The sequence below is a fragment of the Protomyctophum bolini genome (assembly GCF_963924005.1).
Source record: "Protomyctophum bolini genome assembly, chromosome: 12".
In the NCBI taxonomy this organism is placed as follows: Eukaryota; Metazoa; Chordata; class Actinopteri; order Myctophiformes; family Myctophidae; genus Protomyctophum; species Protomyctophum bolini.
Window position 1 is genome coordinate 16,946,014 of NC_137873.1, and position 27,007 is coordinate 16,973,020.

Below are 27,007 nucleotides of genomic sequence, written 5' to 3' on the forward strand. Positions count from 1 at the left end.
TTAACATAACATTTATAGACCTATTAACATAACATAACATAACATAACATAACATAACATAACATAACATAACATATTAACATCGTTACGTTATAATTATATTATATTCCGCTGGTGTCTGTCCAGTGGTGGGGGAAAAAAGTCACACCCATGTGAAGTGAGGGGCGCTTTACCAACCCGGGTTGGCCTTATCATCAGTTACATGATTGCGATATCATAACATATGATATGCCGATTTGCTCAGTGACAATCACAGACAAAACAAACATTAAACTGTCCATTGTCAATGGCGTTTTTAATGTTTGTCTAGACCATAGAGTATAGACAAGACAAACATTAAACCTGTATATAAAACAGCCGATCTACAAGCTCACGGCGCGTCCCTTCGCAGATCTATGTGAGCTTGAAGATCAGCTCATCCTTTCAGCCGCCAGCCGACGACATTTCCGCCCCAGTAAAAATCGGACCAATCAGAAGGCGGCTAGAGGAAGCACCGGCTCGTGCTGGTAAACAACAACTGTTCAGATGAGAGTGAGTCGGTGTGGTTGTGGAGGAAGAGGACACGACCGCTGTCACACAATTTAGTTTTAATTTATTTTGTATTAATTAATTAATTTCAATGATCCTGGTGACATGACGGCCGGTGGCACATTGTGTCCTCGCTCTAAAATGCAAGGTGAGCTTTGAGAAATGTATATCTTTTTAGCCTATATTTATTTTATTTTATTGTATTTCTTGTTTTCTAAGCAGCCTCATTCAACGGGGCCAGCAGCCGCGGTTCTGCTGCTGCTGTTACACCTACATATGTGACCTACCCAACACGGTGACCCTACAGTAAGAAAGAAAAAAGGAAGAGAAAGGAAAAAAGAAAGAAAGTATTGATTAAGAATGAGCTGTTTCGTTCTGTTTTATTTTGTTTTAATAGTTGCTTACTTTTCGTCAATGCACCTTTGTTTAATGTAGCACATTTTAATGTAGCATGCATAATTTTAGTTTAATGGATGACGTTTTGTGGTTTTTGTAACCCTGCTATTGATTACAAAATACCACTTTATCACGGTACTTGAGAGACTTTTTCTACGAAAATGACTTGTGTCATGGTGGATGATGCAGATTAGTGTATTTCTAGTATTAAATACACTGACAATAAAATTACTGCTAGTTTACATAAGATAATATATATGCCTACTACATTGGAAGTAGGCTTTGTTATTTACATTGGTAAATAACATTAAACAGCGAGGTGGAATATTGGAATATTTATTTATTAATTTCCTACAATTCCTAGACTTAAACAAAGGATAAGAAAAACTCCCATAAATAGCCCTGAGCTAACGGTACAGCGACCTCTATTCACATAATTCTATAAGTCACCGGTTTGAGCGTAACATCGGCTAGCTTCAGACTAGTCAACACGGGGGGACCACTGCAGTGCTCTCCGCCGCGTCATGTCATGTCATCGCCTTTTATTTATTCCCCAGTCGCCAATTCAAACTGCCAGATGTATTTTCATATAGCTTTTTCGTCGGTTCTTTTGACGTTATTATGATTATTTAAATACGGGGCCAAGCAACGTTGTACTTGAATGATGGTTTTCAATGCTTTCTTTCGGTGAGGAGGACAGCTGGTTCTATTGGCGGTGTGGTGCTGGCTGGACTGGTGATGTCATGACTTTTCAGGGTTGCCCTTGACTTGGAGGGGGGTGATGGATGGGGGCATCGTGTAAACTAACAGAAACCTTCAAAAATAATGTTTTTGAAGGGCTTAGGCTTGTTGGGTAAGTGATTTTTGTTCTTGTTAAAATTTGTGTTAATAGCTCAACATTCCCACAGTATTAATTGCTTTAGAGCACTTCAGCCTCAAGCTTTTACATTTCAAGGACTCCCATAACAAAGAGTGTACGAAATACGAATAGAACCTCTCCCTCCAAGGAACCCAGAGGGGCCACCTTGAGAACCACTGCCAAAGCGGTAACAGGGGTCTTAGTCCGGCTTCTTTTGTTTAAAGTGCAAAATTTGTTATATAGACTTTTTTTATTGGCCTAAAATATTGTCTATCTATATACATAGATTCATGAATCCACTTGCTGACTGACTGTCGGTATTGAGCAATTATTTTAATAGGGGTTTATATATGACCTACCATTAACATCCTACAGTATAAGGCAAACATTTCAAACATGTCAAACTTTCCTTATGCTTTAAGTAGCATGTGATGTCAAACTAGGGGTTTTTCATGATTCTGAATCCATTCCAAGCATTAAATGGTCAGCACATTTTGGGGACATTTGGGCAAGTGGCTTGACTTAAATGTGCTGACCATTTGTGATGACGACTGGCCGTTTTTAGCCCAAGGAGTGTTTTTTGTGCAAAATGCTTGGAATGGATTCAGAATCATGAAAAAACCCTAGTTTGCTACATAAAGCATAATGGACATTTGAAAATCTTGCCTTATATAGGATGTTAATGGTATGGTAACATATAAACCCCTATAAGTGGATTCATGAATGTGTATAGACAATATTTTAGGCCAATAAAAAATACTATATACCAAGTTTCCCACTTAACCCAGACTGCCGGGCTATCTCCCCGATTCCCTGTCCCTCCAGCTCTTTAGTAAACACAAAATAAATGTGCAGGTGGATAATCTACCAGGATAGATAACTCATACAGGAGAAACAAGTGATGATTGATTGGAAATTGTATTAATTGCAGAATGGGTACAGGTCAATACAAAAACTGCTACGAGGATAAAACCAGAAAAAGCACTACATGTCTACATCAGGGTCCTCCATTTCAATTCATCAGACATGATACAAATATACACATCTATGAAAAAAAAGGTGTACAGTATAGACAAGAGGGGAAGGGGGGGGGGACTCAGACTTAATTTACTGTCAAAATACTTAATGTCCACGATCACAACACCAGAGAGAAACCACTTCTCAACAAACCACTTTTAACCCAGATTCGGCTCAAACAAGGGGTTAAATTAATTTTGCTCCTATGCCACTAAAAATGTGGAATGCAGCCGTTAAAAAGTGTGAATCCCTAGACTCCTTCAAAACCACTCTCAAAGAGCACTTTAGGGTGTCTGCAATTCGAAACTGGCTCTTTCTTTATAGGATGATTTCCTGTTTTTGAGGGTCGCTAGCCGCCCTCCTATACACAGGTTTAATGTTTGTCATTAGTTCAATGTTTGTTTTGTAAATGCCATTGACAATGAAGGGAAAATGTATGTCATAATGTGTCATTTACATCATATTGTCTCTATTGTTAATGGCGTTTAATTGTGTGTTAATTTGTGTTTGCACCGCTTGTTTCACATCCCCATTACATCACCTAATCAATATGAGTTAGACTTTAATATATTAGCGCCCCTCACTTTACACAGGTGTGATTTTTTTTAAATATATAGAAGTGTCTTTATGTTCTGCTTAATTGAAAAAGGTGGACCCTGTTTCGTCGACAAAAGTAACAGTTTTTGTATTGACTAAGTGCTTTCGTTTGAAATGTACCCATTCTGCATACTGTGAAATAAAATAATCAATCAATCAATCAAAGGTACATGGGTATCTTAGTGGTGTAGCGAATCTTGTAGACCAGGCCCATTGCAAGTCGCTGTACTCTGTTGTCAACCCTAAGCCATTCCAACCTATCAAAATGAGCAGGGGTGATGTGGGTTCTGTGAGTAAGGCCAAGTAGTAGCCTGACCAGTTTGTTTTGGGATGTCTGCCTTCTTTTTAGGGCTTTTGAACTGGTACCATCATGAGGTGCATGCATAGTCGAAGAAACCTTGTATGATAGCTCCTGTTAGGTCTTCAAAGTATTTTTGCTGACCACCATGTAATGTGAGGAGACGGGAATCTGGTTCTTTGATTGATGTTTTTGATTATGTGGGTGGCCATTTTATCTCAGGAAAGATTTGCCTCCAGGATGGAAACTGTTTTGTGATAACATTGTCACCCACTTTAACTGAGAAGCCGTCTGCCTTGCTGAGATCACGATTTGATCCAAAGAGAATGGATTCAGTTTTTCCCAGAGACAAAACAAAAATGGGCAGACACAAACATTTGAACTGAAACTCTATAACATTGAAGCTGATAAATGTGTTCTCTAACCTGAAATTTCTGTGCACCCTGAAAGAGCTGGAGAGACAGGGAGACTGATATTGATAGTGAGTATATTGGTAGAAGGATGAGGTTGAGGTTGGAACTGCAAGGCAGGAGGCCTAGAGGAAGACCAAAGAGAAGATTTATGGATGTAGTGAAAGAGGACATGAAGTTAGTTGGTGTGAGAGAAGGAGGCAGAGGACAGGGTGAGATGGAGGCATATTATTCGCTGTGGCGACCCCTGGAGGGAAAAGCCGAAAGGAAAAGAAGAAGGACCTTTTAACAAAAACATCACTTACAGTACCTTAAATTATACTTATTTATTTTAAAAACGATTTTCACCAATGCTTCCGATGTCTGGTCGGTAACCGGAAGAGTGGGCACCTAAGCATTGTGGGAACCTCAGGCTATTGTTTTGTCCAAGATGTGTAAAACAAAAACAAACAAAAAATGTAATTAAATATGGTCTGAAGTGAAGTATGCATGATGTGAACATGCTTGAACGTACTTTGAACATACTTTGAAGGCCTAATATTTCAAAAGTTACTTCAAACTACTAAAAAAAACATCTGTGGCAGTCATTATGGTAAGGTAAGGTAATTTTATGCCTGATAATGATTTGCCATGCATGTTCAAATCGTGTATACTTTTGTATTACTTCAGATAATTTCCCCAATTCTTATTCTTATTATATATTTCCAATTTAACATTGAGGTTGCCTGTAGGAGGTCATCTGTGACAGAAACATTGCTTGTTCTTGAATACATTCTGCTCCTGTACCATGCAGGTTGGCGTATGTTTCTTGTTGTGGAACATTGAGGTAGCCCACAATGTTTAGGTGGTGCCCACTCTTGCTTTATGATCCGTCCGGCCTCCCCCACATCTGTTTCGTCTTTGCAGTCACGTAAATACGTCCTACTGCAAAACAAATGAGTCAAAGCATACCTAGCTTGCTGCCTGGCAGAAATGGATGTTTGAAAATACACACACAGATGTTACACTCACAAAAAAACCCCAAAAAAAACAGAAATGACAAATGGATAACTGTTCACAACTTTCAGGAGTTACAGACTTATTTAGCATTGATGGACTGTAGAAGAGATGTCTTGCTTGAGAAACTAGTCTGGTACTATTGTTTTCATACATCATTTCCTGGGCCTGGCGTCGTCATGAAAGGGGGCAGGACAGCAACGCTCTATTACAACTGCTGTTCTAAATCCTTTAGACCCGTTATTGACCTTATACCAACCTTGAAACGTACCTTAGTTACGTCACCATCAACAGCCAATAAGGGACCACCATTCTTTCCCATACATACACATACAAGGAATCATCAAATGACAAATCATTCGGTTTTTCAGGATTTCATCCAATAGGGAACATTTTAATCAGGCCACACACACACTCTTCACAGTCCTCCGAAGGAGAGGTTACAGCAAAATATTCTTGCGTACCATCAGGAGCAATGCCCTGGCCTCTCTCTCCCCCACCCAGTCACTCTCCACAAACACACTGCCTCCTACCCCTAACCCTCTCACCCCCTATTCTAACCCTAACCTCAATCCTAGCTTTCTTCCCCAGCCACTTCAGAGCATGCACCCGGATCAGAGGCCTCTCTCTAGCGCAGGGACAGGGACGGACCTGGACAGGTCCGTCCCTGGACACATTACCCACACATTAAACACACATTACCCTCTCCTCTAGGTCTTCCCTCCTCCAACTCTTCTTCTCCTACCATCCAGGCTATCGGCTCCTCTACCATTACAACACTACTCCCATTCATAACCACATTTTCACATACACTCAACCACTACACCACAAATTTAAACAGAATTTCACCACTACACAACAATCCTACCCCCCATTACAAACACATCAGGTAATCTCTGCACTCAGAAGGAATAGGAACCTGGGAGACCTCCTTGTGCATTCCAAATTTTCCACTTTACCTCCCAAGCCCCCACAGCCACATCCACTCCATTTCAAACCCTGCAAATTCATCAACAACCCCCATAGTCACACTTCCTCCCCCATCACGGATCCCCTGTCTCTGACCACACCCAATATAGTCTACATCATCACCTGCACACAATGTCATAAACACTACATAGGAGAAACCGGACACACACTAGAAACACGCCTCAAACAACACTTATATCACATCCAACGAGCAGACATACACACAACTCTTTACACACACTTTCAATCCCATCCTATCGCTAACCTCATCATTTCAGGTCTGGAATGTGGAGTCCGATGGACCAGTGGACAGCGGAAACTCATGGAGCATAGATGGATTAAAAAATTACAAACTGTAACACCCACTGGTCTAAATGAAAGAAGTAGATTTTTATCCCTTTTCTGTTCATTTATCTGTAAAATAAATAAATGGTATCCAGGCCTTGCTGTGAACTTTTACTACTGTATGGTTTTAGGTTGTTTTATTAATGTCCATTTTTATATCCATTTTACCATTGGGTTTCTGACCATGGTTTAGGTATGCGGTCTAGCTTAACTTGGACTCAGGGGGGTGGACGCCTCTGCCCTGCATAGTCCCCAGTGAATAGGCAGTTTGCCCTTCACTGGTAACCCTATTTTGGACTTATTTTTAAATATATGAAGGTATTGTGGGCGGATATTTTTACAAAAAAGCCCCACTTTTAAAATACATACACACATACATACTGTACTGTACATAACTACATACATACATTTCAGAAGTTGAAGCAGTTTTTAAGGACCCACTTTTAGGCCAGTGCACCAGAGCAAGCTTTTGCCTTTTTTTAAACCCTACCCATTTTAACCAAATACATACATACATACATGTACATACATTCCTTAGTTACGTCATCAAGAATGGTGGTCCCTTTTTGGCCGGTGGACAACACCGACATACATACATACTTATTGACCGGTGGACAACACGACATACATACCCAGCTTGTCACGGGGCAGCCCGTGCCCTATACACACACACACACACACACTCTGATTAAGGACATTGCACGCATGCACACACAACACACGGCTGCATCCAACTATTAAATTAGACCACAGGCCGGTTTGGAAGAACTGAAGTGACTGTGGGTAGTGTGGCAGACAGGTCCTAACATTATAATTGTCAATACTGTATTCACAAATTATTCACAACTTATAAAAATGAAGTGGTTCATAATGATGTACAAATGAAATGATACACACAGACTTGTATGGTAAAACATTCAGTTTACTGTAACCTGTGTTTGGCCTGTGTTTGTCATCTGTATGCCTCTCCAGTGCTGGCACTCTTCTATTTGAATCTGAACTGCCGAAACAGAGCAGGACTCAACCATTCGGTAGGATCCTCTGCTATAAAAGGGAGACTGCAGGCAGAGCCAGTCAGTTGTGCTCGGGCGGGCAACATGCTGATAGCCGGCTGCCAGGGCCCTTTTCATGGGCATAGCCAATAGCCTAGTGCAGTTTTTGTTATTTCTCCTTTGTCCTAAGTATTTTTGAATTCTTTATTATACATATCTAATTCTAAACAACATATCTAAACAAAACTAAAATTGTTTAACTATGGAGATACACAAGGTTTATGACAGACGGTGATCACATGCAGACAAAAAAGAAGACGTTTTGATTGTGTTTGTGTTGTCTCATTGACAGGTACGTCAGCCATGCACCGTCGACTTCACACCTTCACCATTTTCTCTGTGAAGAGAGGCTCGCAATGTCCTATAGGAGGAAATGACGACAGTGGTCGCACGGAGGAACAAACGCTGTGGATTCTGCTCCAAATCCTGTTGTGAGTGAAGAAGAGGGAGGGATGTTGTTGTGACCCAGCTGTGGAGGCATCAAGTCCTCTGGGGTCTCTCAGATCAGATGGTGACAAGAATGTGAGTGTTGAGGAGAAGATAAAAAAAGAAGAAAAAATCACTGCAGATAAGTCAAATCTGTGAAGACTGTGAGCCTGGGCTGTGTTGTTACTTTATTTGGAGAGGGACTCTGTTGGCATCAAGGACATGTGAGGAGTAAATGTATCTATTAATAATAAATTAACTTGGATAAGCGCCTCTGAACTCTTAAAACGTTGGCTTGAGAGGTTGACTTAGTTTATTTCTTTTTTTACGAGCACGAAAGCACGGCAGGGTTCGATCCTATACCCCCGAAGCGAAACTGAACGGAGAAAAAAAAATGGCGGACCACGAGCACACCGAACTGTCGGAGTCTCTGCGGAAGCAGGACGACTGCTCCAGCGAGTTTGAGGAGCCGGGCCCCAACTTCAAATCCAAAAGCCTGCCGGTGCTGAGCGAGTCGCCACCTCGGGAGGAGACGCCGCTGGCCAGCTCGGCCCGTGTGTCCGTCAGTGCCGAGGAGGAGAGCGCCGAGTTCATCCAGCAGCCGCCCAGCAGGACAGAGTCCTTGGAGCCTGCCCCGGCGTCGTCGCCCACCCGAACGAACTATACGCCCAAGTCAGGCAAGTCGGCGCTGAACAGGCAGAGCTTGGCGGCGTATGGCGCCGCCGACGTCTCGGAGACTCGCAGGGGGAAGAGCGTGGCGAGGCGGAAACCCTCCGCCGGGTTCTTGACCGCCCGCTTGGCGCAGCTGCGCCTGCCCAGCAGGAAGTACCTGGCCCTCTTCCTGCAGGACTCACGCTGCTTCCTGTTCTGCATGTGCTACCTGACGTTCATCCAGGTAGGTTGTTTTTTATTTTCTACTGATTACTCACCCCATGAAGCCTTGAATTCATGTAGATCTTTCAGTTTTTGTCTTATTTCTGAGCCAATCATTTGATGACCGGCGGAGGGACTCAATGAGTCTCTTGGGCCCCTTTTCCACCAGGGTTGAACCGGTTCGGTTCTTAGGTGGTCTTTACACAAGGATGGTGTTCATAGAAAACGGCAAAATAAAGTATCGTTTGCTGTGGTCCATTTAGACGAGAACGGTGTTTTCAGGAGGTGAAAACGCAACTAAGTGAAACCACCTCCCAGCGTGGAAATCTTTGAGAACGCCGTTTTATCCCTTCTCCGTGTAAACAGGCAAAACGGTGAATCCGCAAAACTTATGACATCATGGCTCACGTTGGCTCACAGCGCATACCGTTATGTTTATTACATTAATAATGCAGAGCCATATATGATATAATGGAGTTCCTGAACAAGCCTCCCTCCTTGCCTACAAAGTGCTGCTCATCAGCGATGGTGAATGTAAAACCATGATGTAAATAAAAAGTCTTGTGATAGGCGGCAGCCGCGGCAGCAGCGTTTATGTAGCCTAATGTATTATAAAATATATATAACCATCCCGTGGCGCGTTTTGCCTGCATGCTCTGGGCTGCCTGTCAGCCCAAAACAGTGTAGCGCGGCAGCGCGGCACTGTTTTTTGGCAAATCTAAGCTAGCAAATTTAAGACTATCTCTTCAAAATAAGTATTGAAAAAAAGTTTCATTTGTCATCGATCGTATATGAACATACACAGGATTGGCATTAAAGTGCTGGGTTTTATAAACCGTACATGAACGTGTATGGCTCAAAATGTGTTAAATTGTTATAGGGTCAATATAAGTACATTAATATATGATAAAGCTAAGTAGTAGCTTTTTCGTATTTTCATTTGTTTGTACATTTTCCTATATAATGCATAATTTGTACATTTAAATGTACCATTTCCGAAAACTTGTAATACAATAAGTCATTGTCTTTGTGTAAGTAATCAACTGGAGTTTCATTGTGATAACTATTAAATACATGCCTATTCACCTATCATGTAGAGAAAAATAACGAAAAAAAAAAAAAAGATATTCCTGTGGAAGGGTTAACAATAACGTCTAATTTATTTATATTGATCCTATAAGTAATTTAATATAGGTATGGTTTTGCTCACTCAATTCGTAATTAACATTACAATTTTGGGGCTCTGGCTCATGGACTAAGAACCGGGCCGGTTCAACTCTGGTGGAAAAGGGGGCCAGGGGCCCAAGAGTCTTCTACAATCTACCAGACACATTTTAAACTTTGGATGGATGGATGGATGGATGGTCTTTGGCTATTCTTTTGAAAAAGCAAATATGTTTCACTAACATTTTTGGTTCTGGCGGACCCTGGAACAAAATATGTTTGGTCCAAGGCCAAATACATTAGGCCATTAAGGCGGTCCTTGACATGAAAATATAACTCCACATTGGGTCACATCGACCCCATTCCACATATGAAATGACACATATGAGCTCAATCAGAATAAAATATCCTCATGTAATCACTTATTCCAGCCGTTTCTCCATGGTTGGTTGGTCTGTGGTTAGAAAATCGACCAAAAACAAACATGCAGAATCACTTTGTACAAAAGGTCAAAAGGAATTCATGTTTTGAGGCATGTAAACGAGGATTACTGTTGTTTAGCGTCCATCAAAATCGTTTTTGGAATCTCTGTCCATGTAAATGCAGTCACTGTTGCTGTTCTTATGGGTCTTGTTTTTACTGTTGTATACAGCAGTATTTTCGCCTGTGACAAAAGATACATTTGATGTCTCCCTGGGTCACACGTGCGTGCGCGGTGTGCGTGCGTGCAACTTCCGGGAGTGTTGTCGGAAGTTGTATGTGTAGCATAGAAACTCGTGGGGCACATGGTGGCGGCGGAGCGGGATGTAGTGTTGGGAATGTAGTGTCGCCAGGTCTGCGTATTGTAAGTGAGTGGTAGTGTGTGTCGAAAGTCAGTTTTTGTGGGTTTGTTTTCATAGACCTGGCAACAATGGTGCAACAATGGACCTGGCAACATCTATCAACATCTATCTATCCATTGGCTCCGCCAATGGATAGATGGGATGCAGTGTTGCCAGGTCCACATATTGTAAGCAAGTTGTAGTGTGTGTAAGTCAAAGTTTGTGGGCTTGTTTTCATAGACCTGGCAACAGTGTTCCGTGCCTGTGTGTGCGTGGGTGGGTGTGGGAGCTTTTGGCGATAGTGAATGTAGTAAAGAAATGCATAGCCGGCGTGAGGGTGAAAGGGAGCTGATTTTGGCGGCAGTGCAATGTGCATTGGTCCACGAGTTCTGTTGAGGCTCGGCGGCTGGTGCGACATAAGGAGATAGCGATGGAACGACACTGAGGGTAAGTCCTTGACGTCACTGCTGTGTCAGTGCAGTGGGTAGGACGGCGGTGCAGTGGTTATAACTGCGGACTAGGCATGACGTAGCTATTGACTTTGGCCTTTGGCCTTAACCGTGTGTACGCCTGAGGTTTACAAATGTAATAATAGATAACGCCATGAAATCCCTTTTTTTGTAAAATGTATTTCGACGTCTGCCCTGAATGGGTTAAATATAATTGATGACATTTTCTTTCTCTCCTTCCATCCAGTCTCTGATGGTGTCGGGCTACCTGAGCAGCGTCATCACCACCATAGAGAAGCGCTACAGCCTGCGCAGCTCCGAGTCGGGCCTCCTGGTCAGCTGCTTCGACATCGGCAGCCTGGTGGTGGTGGTCTTCATCAGCTACTTCGGAGGCCGGGGCCAGCGGCCTCGCTGGCTGGCGGTGGGCGGGATCCTGATCGCCGTGGGCGCCGCCCTCTTCTCGTTGCCCCACTTCATCTCGCCGCCGTACCAGATCAAGGAGGTCAACTCGTCTTTGGGCAACGAGGGTCCGTGTTGGAGCCGTGACTGGTTTTCATTGTTTTGTTTTAGGGGTTATTCTGTTGATTCGATTAGATGAATAATCGAGAAGGGTAGTGCTTTAAATATAAAAAAATAATAATAATGTGTATATTAGCAATTTCATTAACCACATAAGCGTTATTTTATACAAAAATTATTTAAATCGCCACAGCTGTAGACCAGCTAATTTAACTAGTTCTGACTTTTTACAGCTTTTGGCCTTTAACATGCCAAAAATGGGGATCTATTATCGTCATTGATTATGTCGATTCAATTGATGCAAATTTTTCGCCCAAAGTAGAGATCAATTATGAATGGAATGTTTTATTCAATGATCAATTCACCTTTATAACAAAGATATTTATTTATTGTTTATTGATCGAGTCTTATCTGTGGCAGGTCTGTGCATGAACAGCAACATGAACAGCAGCGGGCGGGAGCGCTTGGACATGGCGTCCTGCCCCAGAGACCAGGAGGGCAACGAGCATAACCTCTATGTGGCGCTGTTTGTCATCGCCCAGATCCTGGTGGGCATGGGCTCCACCCCCATCTACACCCTGGGGCCCACCTACCTGGACGACAACGTCAAGAAAGAAAACGCATCGCTGTATTTAGGTACGTCTTGTGTGTGTGTGTGTGTGTGTGTGTGTGTGGGGGGGGGGGGGCAGGTCGCTAGGGTTGGGATCCGGAACACTAGGAACTGGATCCAACATTGAGGAACTGTAATCGTTTTTCCATCACATTAGGAACCATTAGTTTCCGGAAGCAGCTTTATCACACCGTCAGAGCTGGTATTTGGGCTTCACGTCTGCTATACAATTACAATACCAGTCATTTCAACTTCAAGGACAGTCACAACTCTGAGAGTGAACAAATGAGGTCCGTTTGGTTCCATTTGTTCACTCTAAGAGTTACAGACCCGTAAGGATACATTTGGAATCGTTAAAGGGGACCGTTAACGATCACCACTGATAAGTAAGTTAAGAGGGAATCGGTAAGGAACCAGAATCGATAAATCCTAAAGGAGCCCAACCCCAAAGGTTGCAGGTTTTATGTGTGCGTGCGTGTGTATGTTTGTACTTGTGTATAGTCGAATTTTAGAAAGACTTTGGGAGGAAGCTTTTCCTGGTCCTCACAAGAGAGAGACAGGGGCAAGTCTGAGTAGCTGTCTCATAAGCACAGAAGGTCGAAGTGACCTCGGGACGACATTAAAGCAGTTTGCATGTGTCTCAGGGAGGGAGTGTGTGTGTCTTGTGATATTGAACGCTCCTAAAGAAGACATTTAGATGCTCCTTGGAATGTCACCTTAAACGCAACGACATACCCCTAATGCACTGGTTTTCAACATCTGGTCAGGGGACCAATCGGGGTCCAAATGGACCCTTAACTGTAACTCTATGGAACCAAATGGTTCTATTTGTAAACTGTCAGAGTAAAATTTAAACTGAGGTTTTACAAACATTTAACTAGGGTTGCAACTTGCAACTAATATTATTTTCAGCCGATTATTTAAACTATGTATGAATTAATCAGATTATGGCACTTATTTAGCTATCACCTGATTTTAGGTTATTTTAGACATGTTCTAACAAACAAAAAATACATTACATTTTGCTCAGCTGCTGATCAGACTGCGTTTTAAATAAAAATACTCTTATTACGACTGCATACATTTGATTAAAGAATGGCTACAACTTTGTTGGTCTAAAAGGTAACGGTACTCTTTTAAACTCAAATACATACTTAAAAATACTGCAGGTACTACACACACACACACACACACACACACACACACACACACACACACACACACACATTTGAAATGTTTATTTATGTCCACATAATGAGAAGTACAGGAATACCTTGTTACTGTACAAAGGACATAAACACTGCCAGTGCAGTTTGACAGTGGGAGAGCAGCCAGTTACAACGTGCATGCACGGCAAAGCATCGTTACATACAGTACAGCTGACATGTCGGACACAGGGCAGACATAAATCATGGATAAAGGAAACAACGCCTCCTCCAAATTGAGCGGCTTCCTATAATGGCTGAAACTGAGCAATACCTCGCTAACTTCTTGGCTCTCCTTTTGGAAAGGCCGGCCATTTGTAAGCCCCTCACAACCAACTTATCCACATGCCCTAGGCTGCCAAAGATAAAAACTAAAAGTTTACATCTGTAGCCTAGCTGTGAAATGGTCTGCACTAGCTGCTGATACTTCAGTACTTTGGTTAGAAAGGCTTCTTCCAGGCTATAGTCTCACACGGTATCAGTGAGAATAGATGCATACATTTCTGCTGTTAGGGGATTATAAAAGAATTTTCTATAAAAATGGGTCTTTAGTTTAGATTTTAAAATGGCTATGGAGCTAGCGAACCTGAGGTCTAATGGGAGGCGGTTCCAGAGCTGCAAGTAGACAGTACTTGCAGAGGAAGACTTCACAGAACACTATTCATCAGCTGAAAACGTTTCTCTGAGGGTGATACATCTGCAGGCTGCGTTGGCAGCCGCCCAGCGGCTATATGGAGTCCGTCCTCTTTTATTATCAAAGAAAATGGCACTGTTATCAAAACTAAAGTGGCTGTAGACGTTTACAGTCCGTGGTGTTTAAGTGCTGTCCTCTTCCCAGATGATGTGTTGTAGGGCACTTGGTGGTGGCTGCTAGTGGTAGATTGTATAGCCAGTGGTGGAAAGGTACTACGTTTTTTTTACTCAAGTATACAGTACTTACGTGAGCACACCTTTTGAGGTACTTAGACTGTAATTGAGGTTGCACAATTTTATTATTATTATTATTGATAATCATTATTATAAAGGTTTACAAGATTTTTAACAAAGTTGGAAGAGAAAACATGTCAACACAACTCTGCGTGTCACAATGCACTGTGATCCTGTAGATCAGTTGTTTTTGCTATTCGATACAATAGAGCTTCAATGGTTAACATGTTTGAAAAACAAGAGTGTGTGTGTGTGTGTGTGTGGGGGGGGGGGGGGGGGGGGGCTCGGCTTGTGTCAGGTGGGTAAGAAGGGGGTCATCAACGAAAATTAGTTGGGAACCAGTGTTCAACATTGTACTATTGCTACTTTTCTTCAAATATAAATGTCTTGAGGACTTTTTCTGCGACACTGTATTGGCCTAGCTGTTTTGGGCAGATAGCCAAGCCATTGTTAGGATGCTCCGCTCTATTCTATGAAACTGCCGTGCTATCAAAACTTTAGTGGCTGGCAGCGTTTGTTATCCACTGAAGCAGCCGTGATGTGTCTGTCTGATAAGTGATATAAATACCCCTGGCTTTGAATGGGTCTATTGATCAATGGTAAGTGATACAATGTATTAGAGTAGAAATTAGAGCTGTGATACAATGCATTAGAATAGACATTGGAGCCTTAATACAATGCATTAGAACACTAGAGCCTTGATGCAATGCATAAGAATAGACCTCTACCCCTGAGCCACTGGGCAGCAGAGTGGCCGGATGGGATTGTGAGGTTCAATCCCGGGCTCCTCCAGAGTTATTGTCGAAGTGTCCTTAAGCAAGACACTGAACCCCCTAATTGCTCCTGATGTGCAGGTTTCTGCCCTTCACGGAAGTGAAGCAGACGGAAGTTTACGGAACATTTGTTACGAGGTTTCCATGTGTTTTTGCAGCATTCAGACACATTGACCTAAATGTATTGACCCGTGCATTCCTTTAAATAGAACGCAAGCCTTTTGCACTCCCTGCACCTAACCAGGCTCTTATGTGAAAAGCCTGATTAAGTTCACAGTGTTTAGTATTGACTCATGAGTCAATACTAAACGGTAATGATCAAGAAGATGTACTGTATAGTGTAAATTAAATTATGTAAGATAAACAAGAATATGCAAAGATTTAGATAAAATAGAAGATGTAGACTAGTAGAATGAATAAGATGTCCTCCCATGGGAGGATCGTGGACCACCCGAGGAACTTTGCGACCAGCGACACTTCACTTATGAGCCGTGAATAAAGCTTGTTTTGATCAAATACGCTGTCTGGGGAAATAATCTGAGATAAAGGGCTTTTAAAATGTTGTTTTAACATGGAAGTCAACGAGGAGGAACATTTTCACTATAAATCCAAGTACTTTCTCCACTGTGAGGTGAGAGGAATGCATGTCGTCTGCTGCGACATCAGAGACCAAACTGTCCAGTCAGCAGGAACGGCATCCACATAGCGGAGCACCGTATATTCATGTCCCTCTCCTGAGTGATCTCCTCATTCACTTACAGTATGTTGCGTATGATATGAGCGCAGATTGATGAAGGTCATTGGAGAGGGGAAGCATCCTTCCTGGCATGCTCCCATGTGACGGTGATGTACCTTTTACCCTATATATATATCCTTGTAAACGCAGCTGTGACGTTACAGTGCAGCAGTCTATACAACATGATTCACTACAGTGTTCACTACAGTCTATACAACATGATTCACTACAGTGTTCACTACAGTCTATACAACATGATTCACTAGTACAGTGTTGTAAACGCAGCTCCATGTTACAGTGCAGCAGTCTATACAACATGATTCACTACAGTGTTCACTACAGTCTATACAACATGATTCACTACAGTGTTCACTACAGTCTATACAACATGATTCACTACAGTGTTCACTACAGTCTATACAACATGATTCACTACAGTCTATACAACATGATTCACTACAGTGTTCACTACAGTCTATACAACATGATTCACTACAGTGTTCACTACAGTCTATACAACATGATTCACTACAGTGTTCACTACAGTCTATACAACATGATTCACTACAGTGTTGCCAGATTTTGCAAGAGACACAGGCGGCCAGGTCTACGAAAACATAAGCCCACAATAAGATGAGCGACTAGGCCGCATGATCACCGCATGGGTCCATTTTCAGATAGGGCTCTGCAGACAAATACATTTGGGGAATCTTGACATGTCAACAATACAACATATGCCATATTCGGGCATTATGCCTGAGGACCGAACCGAACCAATAATTGGTTTGGTAAGTAACTTCAAACTCCTTTTCAACTATTCGTTGAAAACGCACATCCTTGATCCTGGTGATTGAACTTGACCTTTTAAATGCATGAGGGGGGGCTGTTTATTTTATTTCTTTTTTTTTCAACTTTAAGAAAACTATTCTATAAACTATACTAGAAGTACAGTACTGTACAGTAAGTAGGTTACTGTCCACCTCTGGTTATCTAATCTACAGTATAATTGGTCTGGACGCTCCTATCACTGCCCTTATGGTACTGTATCATCACTGATTCTCAACCTTTTTCATTTCAAGTTTGATATTGTTTCTGTCGGGAATAAATTTGACTTTTTGTGTTGTTGTAGGGGTAACAGACCCAAGCTTTTTGTGTTGTTGTAGGGGTAACAGACCCAAGCTTTTTGTGTTGTTGTAGGGGTAACAGACCCAAGCTTTTTGTGTTGTTGTAGGGGTAACAGACCCAAGCTTTTTGTGTTGTTGTAGGGGTAACAGACCCAAGCTTTTTGTGTTGTTGTAGGGGTAACAGACCCAAGCTTTTTGTGTTGTTGTAGGGGTAACAGACCCAAGCTTTTTGTGGTGTTGTAGGGGTAACAGACCCAAGCTTTTTGTGTTGTTGTAGGGGTAACAGACCCAAGCTTTTTGTGTTGTTGTAGGGGTAACAGACCCAAGCTTTTTGTGGTGTTGTAGGGGTAACAGACCCAAGCTTGTAGATCTGCTGATTTTGAGCAAAGATGATATGCATTGATTTGGCTATGTAGTATGTACCCCTCTGGGATTGGGGTCATCTCTGGGACCCCACCCCAGGGTCCAGAGTTACAGACATGTAAGTGTACATTTGGTCATTGTCAGAGTTACAGACATGTAAGGGTCCATTTGGTCATTGTCAGAGTTACATACCTGTAAGGGTCCATTTGGGGAACCTGGTGGTTGGTCCCTGCCCGGACCCACACCCACATTGAGAACCTGTGAGGTTTGAGCCGACGCTGACTGAGCAGTGTGTTGAGAATTAGTTACATTAGTTGTGGACACACACACACACACACACACACACACACACACACACACACCCATGCACATACAACAGTAAGCAGTGTAGAGAGCTTTGAGAAGCTGGCTTGTGACCACAGAAGGCTGAACCCACTGACCCGTTCAGGGGGAAAAGAATCTGTGCAAGGAACAAGACCCACTTTCATGTAATCCCATCCCTGATGGGCACCGAGGTTCAACTGGAGCTGTGCACTGGTCAACAGCAGAAGACTGGTTGTACTGGGAACGCACTGAGGTATACTGCAATTATATTCTCTGGCCAGAGAATATAATTTATACCTAAGAACAGACAATACCTATACAATTTATCTCAAAACAGGACAGCAATTCACAGTACAAACATGGAAATAACACCACCATGAAACATCTGCAATGCCTGTGCAAATAGTTAGTGTTAGTTAGTTTGAGTTTATTCTTAAAAATGTCCACAGAGGCTGCAGATCTCAAGACCTTGAGGAAGAGCATTCCACAGTGTTGGCGCAACAACCTAAAAGGCTTTTGTTTTAAGTTTAGTGTTTGGAACAATTAACAGACCCTATCCAGCAGACCTAGTAAACACAAACTACATTTTAGGGGTTCATTTGTACACCTTCATAGTTAAATGATCTCTGATGTCACAGTGTAGATTGGGGTCCACCGTCCAAGAGAATAATAAGAAAACTGTATAAAATGGGGGTCCGTACATGGCCTAATGCCACTGGGGCTCCTTGAAATGAAAAAGGTTGAGATGCACTGAGCTAACGGAGCCAGGTCTACTTTAAATTAAGCTTTACATTCCAGTGGTTGAGTCAGATTGCCATGCCTTGGTCTTGGTTGGACCTGATCAGCAGAAACACAATGAGACTATATTCTGTGTGGGCTCTGCCCTCCTCGCCGTGGGTAATAGAAATAAGGGATTGACATCACGCTTGGACAAAGCAGAGCATTATTTGCACTAGACTAGAGGCAGACCAAAGCCAGATTTTTGGGAAGTCCTCATAATTTTTCGACCGTGATCGAGATCATGGATTTCACAATGCCACGCCAGACTTCCCGGTCCTTCATTGCCACCCCCAGTTCCTGCTTACTGATGCATGTGTCCCTAGCGATGACATCAGGGAACGACAGTTTTCTACCTCTGTTCTGCTTTGAGGCAGGACTCCAGAGAAGAAGGGAAGATGGATTACTGACGTTTTGACCCGTATAGTTTTGTCGTGCTGCATTGTGAGCTTGTCTATCGTCTGTTTTTGATCATTTTTGGAAAATGTCTATTCTCCTGTTGCTCAAAATAGGGACGCAAGGTTAAAAGTGTTTCTAAATCGGGGCTGTATATATATATATATATATATATATATATATATATATATGTGTGTGTATATACTGTATATATATATACTGTATACTGTATATATATATATATATATATATGTATAATATAATGCAAAAGTGACATACTGGCCTGCATGGCTCTAGTCTTGTAATTTTGGGGTTTTGCCGTTTGTTTATTTGATTAGATTTATTAGATCCTTTTTTATTGTCTTCCTGAAAACCTGAAAACAACATTCATAGAGCATCTCTGAATCATCTTTTTGTCACATCCCATGATCCCATGTTTAAGCCCAGTCCACACCAATGCAATGGTGATGTGCAACCAAACCGTTGCAGAACATTGCAGAGACAATTTTGCAGTGGTCTGCTAGACTCTAGAGCAGTGGTTCTCAACCTTTTCAGGTCGCGGCCCCCCAAAATAATTGAACTGGCGACTGCCCAAAATAATTATATCTGAACTGGGGACCCCCCACCCTGACGAGCACTTGGAATTGTTGAGTTCAATATATTTGGTTTGACTCGGTTCTATAGTCTATGTAGCCTACTGTAGGGTTCAAGTGATAATACAGATTTGGATGAAGTGGGGTTGACATGCATGTGTAACAAATTAACAATGCTGATACAGTATAAGCATGTTTCTCTCTTAAATGGGACTGTATGCCCCCTGAATTCGTATTCTGCTTTCCTGTCAAAACCTTTCTAACAAATTAAATGGATGCACAATATATTTGGGAACATATTGAAATCGTCCATATCGGCAATAAAAATGCCACCTCGGTATTGAACCGATCTCAAAATAATCCAGATATTTTCAACGATATTGCATTGTACTCGCAGAGCAGCCAATTCACTGTCTTTAAGAGCGTCAGCTGTTAGTGGGGAGGGGGCTTACCATCTATCTACTTTCACCAGCCAAACAAAGATGACCCCATTTAAAAATGCAGCAATTAGTTCAATATATAATATAAGAATGTAATACCTGTATATTTGTATCAGAGTCAGTATCGGTTGATATGACCCTGCAAATAATCGGATCTCGGTCATCTCTAACATTAAACGTGCCATAGAGTAAGACAGAGTTACGCAAACGCCGTTCACTTCATGGGGCCAGTCCAATGGCGGCTCTTCTACATTGGTTTGTCCCTATTTGAAGGCTTCAAATGGGGACAACCGGAAGTTTACGGAATGCATTGCAATGGGCTCGCCCGAGTACCTGAACCACGTGACAGGGCTGTTTTCTGCCCCCTCAATATCGCAACTCTTCTATTAGATGGCTCTGCCTACCAGGACCTCTAATACTGCTTGTTTTCTATCCTACCAGGACCTCTAATACTGCTTGTTTTCTATCCTACCAGGACCTCTAATACTGCTTGTTTTCTATCCTACCAGAACGTCTAGTACTGCTGGTTTTATCTCCTACCAGGACCTCTAGTACTGCTAGTATTGTGTGGTTGGGGGCTGAGAGTACGTCCCACTAGGGAAAATGTAGGCTTTCGACTCCACAAAACCGTCTTTGTATTAGTGAGTAGCGAAAGTGCAGGAAGTTAAATGTACCATAGCGTTAAGAAGCGTCCTTCTAACGCTAAGGACCAGAGCTATAGGGTTCGAGTAATAAAACAGACTTTGATGCTATATTTACACATTTAGCTGGGGAGTGCATTGGGACAGCGGGAAACCCATGTGTTTGTGTCATGATCATGCAGCCTTATATTAGTCGCTTCCTTTGGTCTCGTTTTCATGGACATGGCCGTCTGTGTGTGTGTGTGCGTGCACGTGCGCATGTCTGTGTGTGCGTGCACGTGTCTGTGTGTGCGAGCGTGTCTGTGTGTGGGCCGCAGCGGCGCGGCACACTTAACACAGTGGGAAGGGAACGTATTGGTCTATTTAAGCAGCGCGTTCTGTTGCCCTGAATTCACGATCATGCCCAAAGGCCTAACATAAACCCATTAGAATTATTCAGCACAATATTCCTTTGTAACCTCCTATAAGAGCGTCTCTGTTCCAGGGCCGATGATGCCAGGCAGAAAGTAGGCTACCCTGAGAGCACTTGAAGTTTTAATGTGCCAACTTACACACACAATTCTTTCACAAATATGAGATTTTCTTTTGTTTAATTTTAGACTATTCATTGTTGGACAAATAATGGCAATTCATGATTTAATTGTGGTGTGTTTTTTTTTCTTCCCCAAACCAAATGGACCCTTACAGATCTGTTACTCGGAGAGTGTACAGATGGAAACAAATGGTCCATTTGTACACTCTCTGAGTTCTGAGGCCGGCCGTGGCCAAATGCACACCAATCTGGGGGTCCTTGAAATGACTGTTTGGGAAGCACATGGTGCAACCCTGCGTCTCCTCCGGTAACGCCTGCTGCGGTCACCGTGTTTCACCTGACAGTGAGGACTGAGGAGTTTTATTCGGAGCACGCTATCCTTCTCAGTTCCTTATCGATCCCTGCTGAACAAACGCGTGCACACAAACACACACGCATGCACGCACACACACACACACACACACACACACACACACACACACACAGTCCCTATCGTTAAATGTGAGGCTGGCAGCTCACCAGGGGACGTTCTAAGGAGGCAGTGCTATGTCAGCATGTTGCCATGACGATACAATCATCCTATACTAATTCATTGTGCCCCCCCTCAGTTCTATGAGTAACTCAGTACTGTAACTGTCATCAGGGTACTCATTCACTTATAATGTAATGCATTGAACAATTTGCATGTGAATATTGCAAATCCATGCATCTAGGATCCAACCCAACCACCAAATAATAGCCACGTGTGATGTCATCAATTGATGACACCAGAAATCTCTCTCTCTCTGTGCCATCCTGTCAGCTCAGGGCTTTTCCTCTCCTGCTAGATAAGGGATTGATTATCCAGGGTGCATGTCTATCCATCCTTGCGTGCGTGTGTGCGTGCGTCCCTCTCAGCTTTCCTAGTCTCTGCCTCCCCTGACACACATGGTACATAGACAACAACACGCCTGACTTTTCGCCCCTTTTCCACCAAAATAATGTCGGTTCTAGAGATTAACGACACTCACTTCACATTGGGTGGCATTAAACCTCATATGTTCAAAACGGTGACTTTTCAGGATTCGAGTTCGAAAATTAAAAAAAGTATCGGATCGACAAGCATCAAAGCATGGAGATAAGAGGCTTCCGCCCGACAGCAACGATATTCTAAATATGCTAGTGCTATTGGGGGTTCAGAGGTTAAAAAGGTTTAGAACGTCAGTCTTGGATAATATGGACTGTGCTTGGCAGTGCCTTGTCACGCCAGCACATTTCCATGGCGTTTTTGCTAAACGCTGGAGGAATTCCACAACTTTAAGTCTTTCTAATTAGGACATATCTGGTTCCCTGGGCCCCATATCCCTCCCGTAATGTTTGCCGTGATCAGTTTGGCTTATTATAACGCTGCTGTCGGACAGAAACCTCTTTCACATTTCAACTTTTGGGTTTTTTTCATAAACGAATGCCCTACGACGTGGTCATACTGCAGCTTCACACAAAAGCAGTTGATCCACGAAGTCAAAACGCGTTGTTTTGAGCTTGTTTTTGGACATGTGAGGTTTCCACGATAAGCAGTGGTGGAAAGTAACTGTATTTAGCACTTAACTACTGTACTTAAGTACAATGTTCTGCTCTACATCTCGGATCCAAATGTTGTACTTTTACTCCACTATATTTATTTGACAACTTTAGTTACTTTGTAGGTTTTGATTATTATTTCAAAACATACAGTACAGTAACCACTTCACCCCAATATACATTTCAGCCATTTGAAAATTGCCAATCTACAACACACATTGTGAGCGCATTGTGAGCGCATCACAAATGTGTATGATTTTTATACATTTTGAAAACTTGAAATGGGACATTCTGCATTACTTTTAAGTACATTTTGTTTTTGATGCCCATACTTTTGTACTTTTACTCAAGTAAATTTGGAATTCCGGACTTTCACTTGTAACGGAGTAGTTCTACATTCCAGTATTAGTAAAACATTGGAGTACTTTTTCCACCACTGACGATAAGCGACTTTGAACTACTTTCTGTAAAGTTGCTTGTAAAATATTGGTAGTTGTGGTTCTTTGAGCTTGTTTAACTTAGGGCTTCCTAATCCTAATGTTGGTTAAACCAGTGGCTCTCAAACAATTTCATGTCAAGGACTCCAATATGTAGGCCAGCCATGTATTGTATTCGGCCACGGACCCCCATCTGAAAATGTGTTTGTGCCAGGGACCCCCATACAGGATGTTGTCGTGTAGTTAAAAGATTGAAAATATATTATTTAGTTTATATTGCATGAAGATAAGGTTGAAAAAGGGTAATTTGATCCATTTGAGTACACCACTAGTGTTGTGTTAACACCATTACCGTAATAGCATACAACACTGACTTAACTCACTTACATAATGTTTAAAGTGAAACTAATCCACCATTCAAACAGCAGCAGCTTGGAATCTTGGATCATGAGTTCTGATCTTATGATCGGCAGCCAGGGATGCCAGCTTTTGCGAGAGAATCAAGCGGCCAGGTCTACAAAATAGAAAAAGAAGCGACTAGGGCCACGCAAAATTGACTTGACATAGCACCAAAATCTGAACACTATATACATCAGCTATTTTGTACAAGCTCACAATATTGAACCAGTTCAGAGTGTTTTCACTGAAAATGAATCTGTTCAGAACCCTAAAAGTTGGTTCGGAACCAAAAGATGGCCACCGGTTCTGTGAAAGCATCAAGGTTCCAAGAATCTAGAACGGAACCAATGGTGCCGGCGGAACAGAAGGCGACATATGTATGAGGGCCTTGAAGCGTCCTGAACTTAACATTGTGCACTCAGTTAGTTTCTCTGTCTCTGTCTCTCTCTCAGCTATAATGTATGTGATGGGTGCTCTGGGACCGGCAGCAGGCTACCTGTTGGGAGGTGTTCTCATCGGCTTCTACGTCGACCCTAAAACCGAGGTCAACATCGACCAGAGCGACCCTCGGTTCATAGGCAACTGGTGAGTAACGGCTGTCGCCATCAGGGCATTGTAGTTGACCATTCAGTTTTATACAAATGGGCGTTGAGCATTGTACATTGTGAGGGGCGCCCACTGTGGCTGCCACACGACGCCACGGGGGGCATACATAAAGCAAACATAAATTGTCCTTAGACTATAGGCTCTTCTCTAATTTTCCTGGCTGGTGTTTTCTTGGCCTAAAGTCAAGAGACCATTGCCATCGTACCATTGCTCAAACAAGTCATTGTCCCCGATCATTTCCACCGTCATAAAGTCAATTTCCTTCTCGTGCTTTAGTGCTGTGGCTAACGGTCTGACACTATGTCATCATCCCATTCGTCCTCCGAGACATGAATTCAGTGTGTTATTGTATGAAACGGAATCACAAGATGTATTTACAGTATATTGGCCACGTGATGTCTTACATTGTCATTTAGTGCCCTAAACTAAACTAATTAAAGTCCATAGACTTGGCTGCCACATGACATAATGTTCAAAAGCCATGGATTGGGGGGATAGCGCCCCTCAAAAATAATAATCATTTTAGGCTTTGTATAATGTCTAATTGCTGAGGGAAGATACATTATGACAATGAACTCAAATTAGACCTGCTCAGAAACTGCATGTTTTGTAAACCTGTTGTCAGCGTGCCTGTTGTACCCGGCAGTCTGTCTGTGTCCCTTTTAATGCCCATAATATGGTGATTTCTGTACAAAGAGAAGTCCATTTCATCCCTGCTGAAGCACGTCCCTTCGTGCATGCAGGCATATGTGCAGGGACGTATTCCGGTGCTCATTCGGGATTCAAAGAACCGTAGTTACATACAGAACTTTCGTTTGAGGGACCAATGGAGTTAGGTGGTTTTGTCCAAAGCGTTGGTTCCACATTTTTATAACCAACACACAGACGTAAAGGGTGTTCAATAGCATTGATTTATGGAAAATAAATACAAAACCTGAAATTGAAAATTATACAACAAATTAGTAGTGTTGTAGTCCAGTCCACCTAACGCAAGTCCAAGTCTGAGGGGGGGCGAGTCTGAGTCAAGACAGAGTGTGGGAGGGGGTCGAGTCCTAGTCGAGACCAGATTTAATTTAGATTTTTCTCATTTTATAGGTAGAAAACACTGCGATAGAAGGCAGGTGCATCAGCTGCACTCCGTTAACAAGATAGCTGTCTATAAGCGTCACACACACTCTTATGATATTGATGAAAATGTGGACTCGAGACCGGACTCAAGACGAGTCAAGGACTTTGTTGTAGAATCTAATTGGACCCTCGTCTGGTTCTGGCAGACCGGTAGTGTGTGTGCAGGCTGGGTGGTGTGTGACAATCCGGTTGAATTATTCCTTTGGTACGGCGGCGGTCGACAGGCCCGGGAGAACAAATAACGGGACACGAGACAGTATCATGCCAAGGGTTCACAAAGTTTATTACACACACACAGGACATATATAGAGCTGGGTCCTAATGACGTGACTAACAACACTGAGACATAACAACTGCTAGCTGCAGCTGACCTTGCTGTCTAAGATGTCTCCAGTAGCTAACTATAAAGTATGCTTACAGTTCAGGCAGTACAATACATATCAAGTACAATGTGTATTCACGTACAAGTACACAGCCATGGGCGATCAGATCATAACAGACTTGTGTACTACAACACTAGAAACAGTTATAGTGACAATGACCGGTACTAGGGATATCCCGGCTACATTTTATTTGATTTTGAGCATCTTGATACCGATTCTTCCCAATCCGATTTTATAGAACACTTATGCCATATTACAATGGTACGATATCTAACATCACAGACAATATCCAGTCTAATATCATGATATGGATATGATATTGATACTAGGGATGTCCCGATCAAGTTTTTTCGCTCCCGATCCGATTCTGATCATTTGAAAATGACGTGATCGGCCCCCGAATTCCGATCACCCGATCCGATCGGAACAACCCTAACCGGTACCAATAATCAACTGGTCATGTACTCTCTCTCTCTCTCTCTCTCTTTCTCTGTCCATGCAGGTGGAGTGGGTTCCTGCTGTGTTCGGTGGCCATGTTGCTGGTCATCTTCCCCATGTTCACCTTTCCCAAGAAGCTGCCTCCGCGCCACAAGAAGAAGAATCGGAGGAAGAAGGTGTCGCTGGACGAGCTGTCGAGCGACGACGACGTGCTGAAGGAGAAGACCAACAACAAGAACCAGAGCGTCACCTCCTCCATGGGCTTCGGGAGGGACATCAAAGGTACCATTATATACTGAACCAGAGCGTCACCTCCTCCATGGGCTTCGGGAGGGACATCAAAGGTACCATTATATACAGAGCGTCACCTCCTCCATGGGCTTCGGGAGGGACATCAAAGGTACCATTATATACAGAGCGTCACCTCCTCCATGGGCTTCGGGAGGGACATCAAAGGTACCATTATATACAGAGCGTCACCTCCTCCATGGGCTTCGGGAGGGACATCAAAGGTACCATTATATACAGAGCGTCACCTCCTCCATGGGCTTCGGGAGGGACATCAAAGGTACCATTATATACAGAGCGTCACCTCCTCCATGGGCTTCGGGAGGGACATCAAAGGTACCATTATATACAGAGCGTCACCTCCTCCATGGGCTTCGGGAGGGACATCAAAGGTACCATTATATACAGAGCGTCACCTCCTCCATGGGCTTCGGGAGGGACATCAAAGGTACCATTATATACAGAGCGTCACCTCCTCCATGGGCTTCGGGAGGGACATCAAAGGTACCATTATATACAGAGCGTCACCTCCTCCATGGGCTTCGGGAGGGACATCAAAGGTACCATTATATACAGAGCGTCACCTCCTCCATGGGCTTCGGGAGGGA

At 42.9% G+C, this 27,007-nt stretch overlaps 1 protein-coding gene across 1 annotated transcript in view; it reads left to right on the plus strand.

The window, feature by feature from the left end:
- Positions 1 to 539: 539 nt before the first annotated feature.
- Positions 540 to 27,007, plus strand: part of LOC308325523 (solute carrier organic anion transporter family member 5A1-like) — a 37,701-nt gene continuing 11,233 nt past the window's right edge. The window contains exons 1-6 of the mRNA XM_080778046.1: positions 540 to 676; positions 7,760 to 8,788; positions 11,448 to 11,727; positions 12,140 to 12,355; positions 24,009 to 24,141; positions 26,176 to 26,393. Of these exons, the coding sequence (XP_080634172.1) occupies positions 8,288 to 8,788; positions 11,448 to 11,727; positions 12,140 to 12,355; positions 24,009 to 24,141; positions 26,176 to 26,393 (1,348 nt within the window). The 5' untranslated portion in view covers positions 540 to 676; positions 7,760 to 8,287. The remainder of the gene's footprint in view (positions 677 to 7,759; positions 8,789 to 11,447; positions 11,728 to 12,139; positions 12,356 to 24,008; positions 24,142 to 26,175; positions 26,394 to 27,007) is intronic.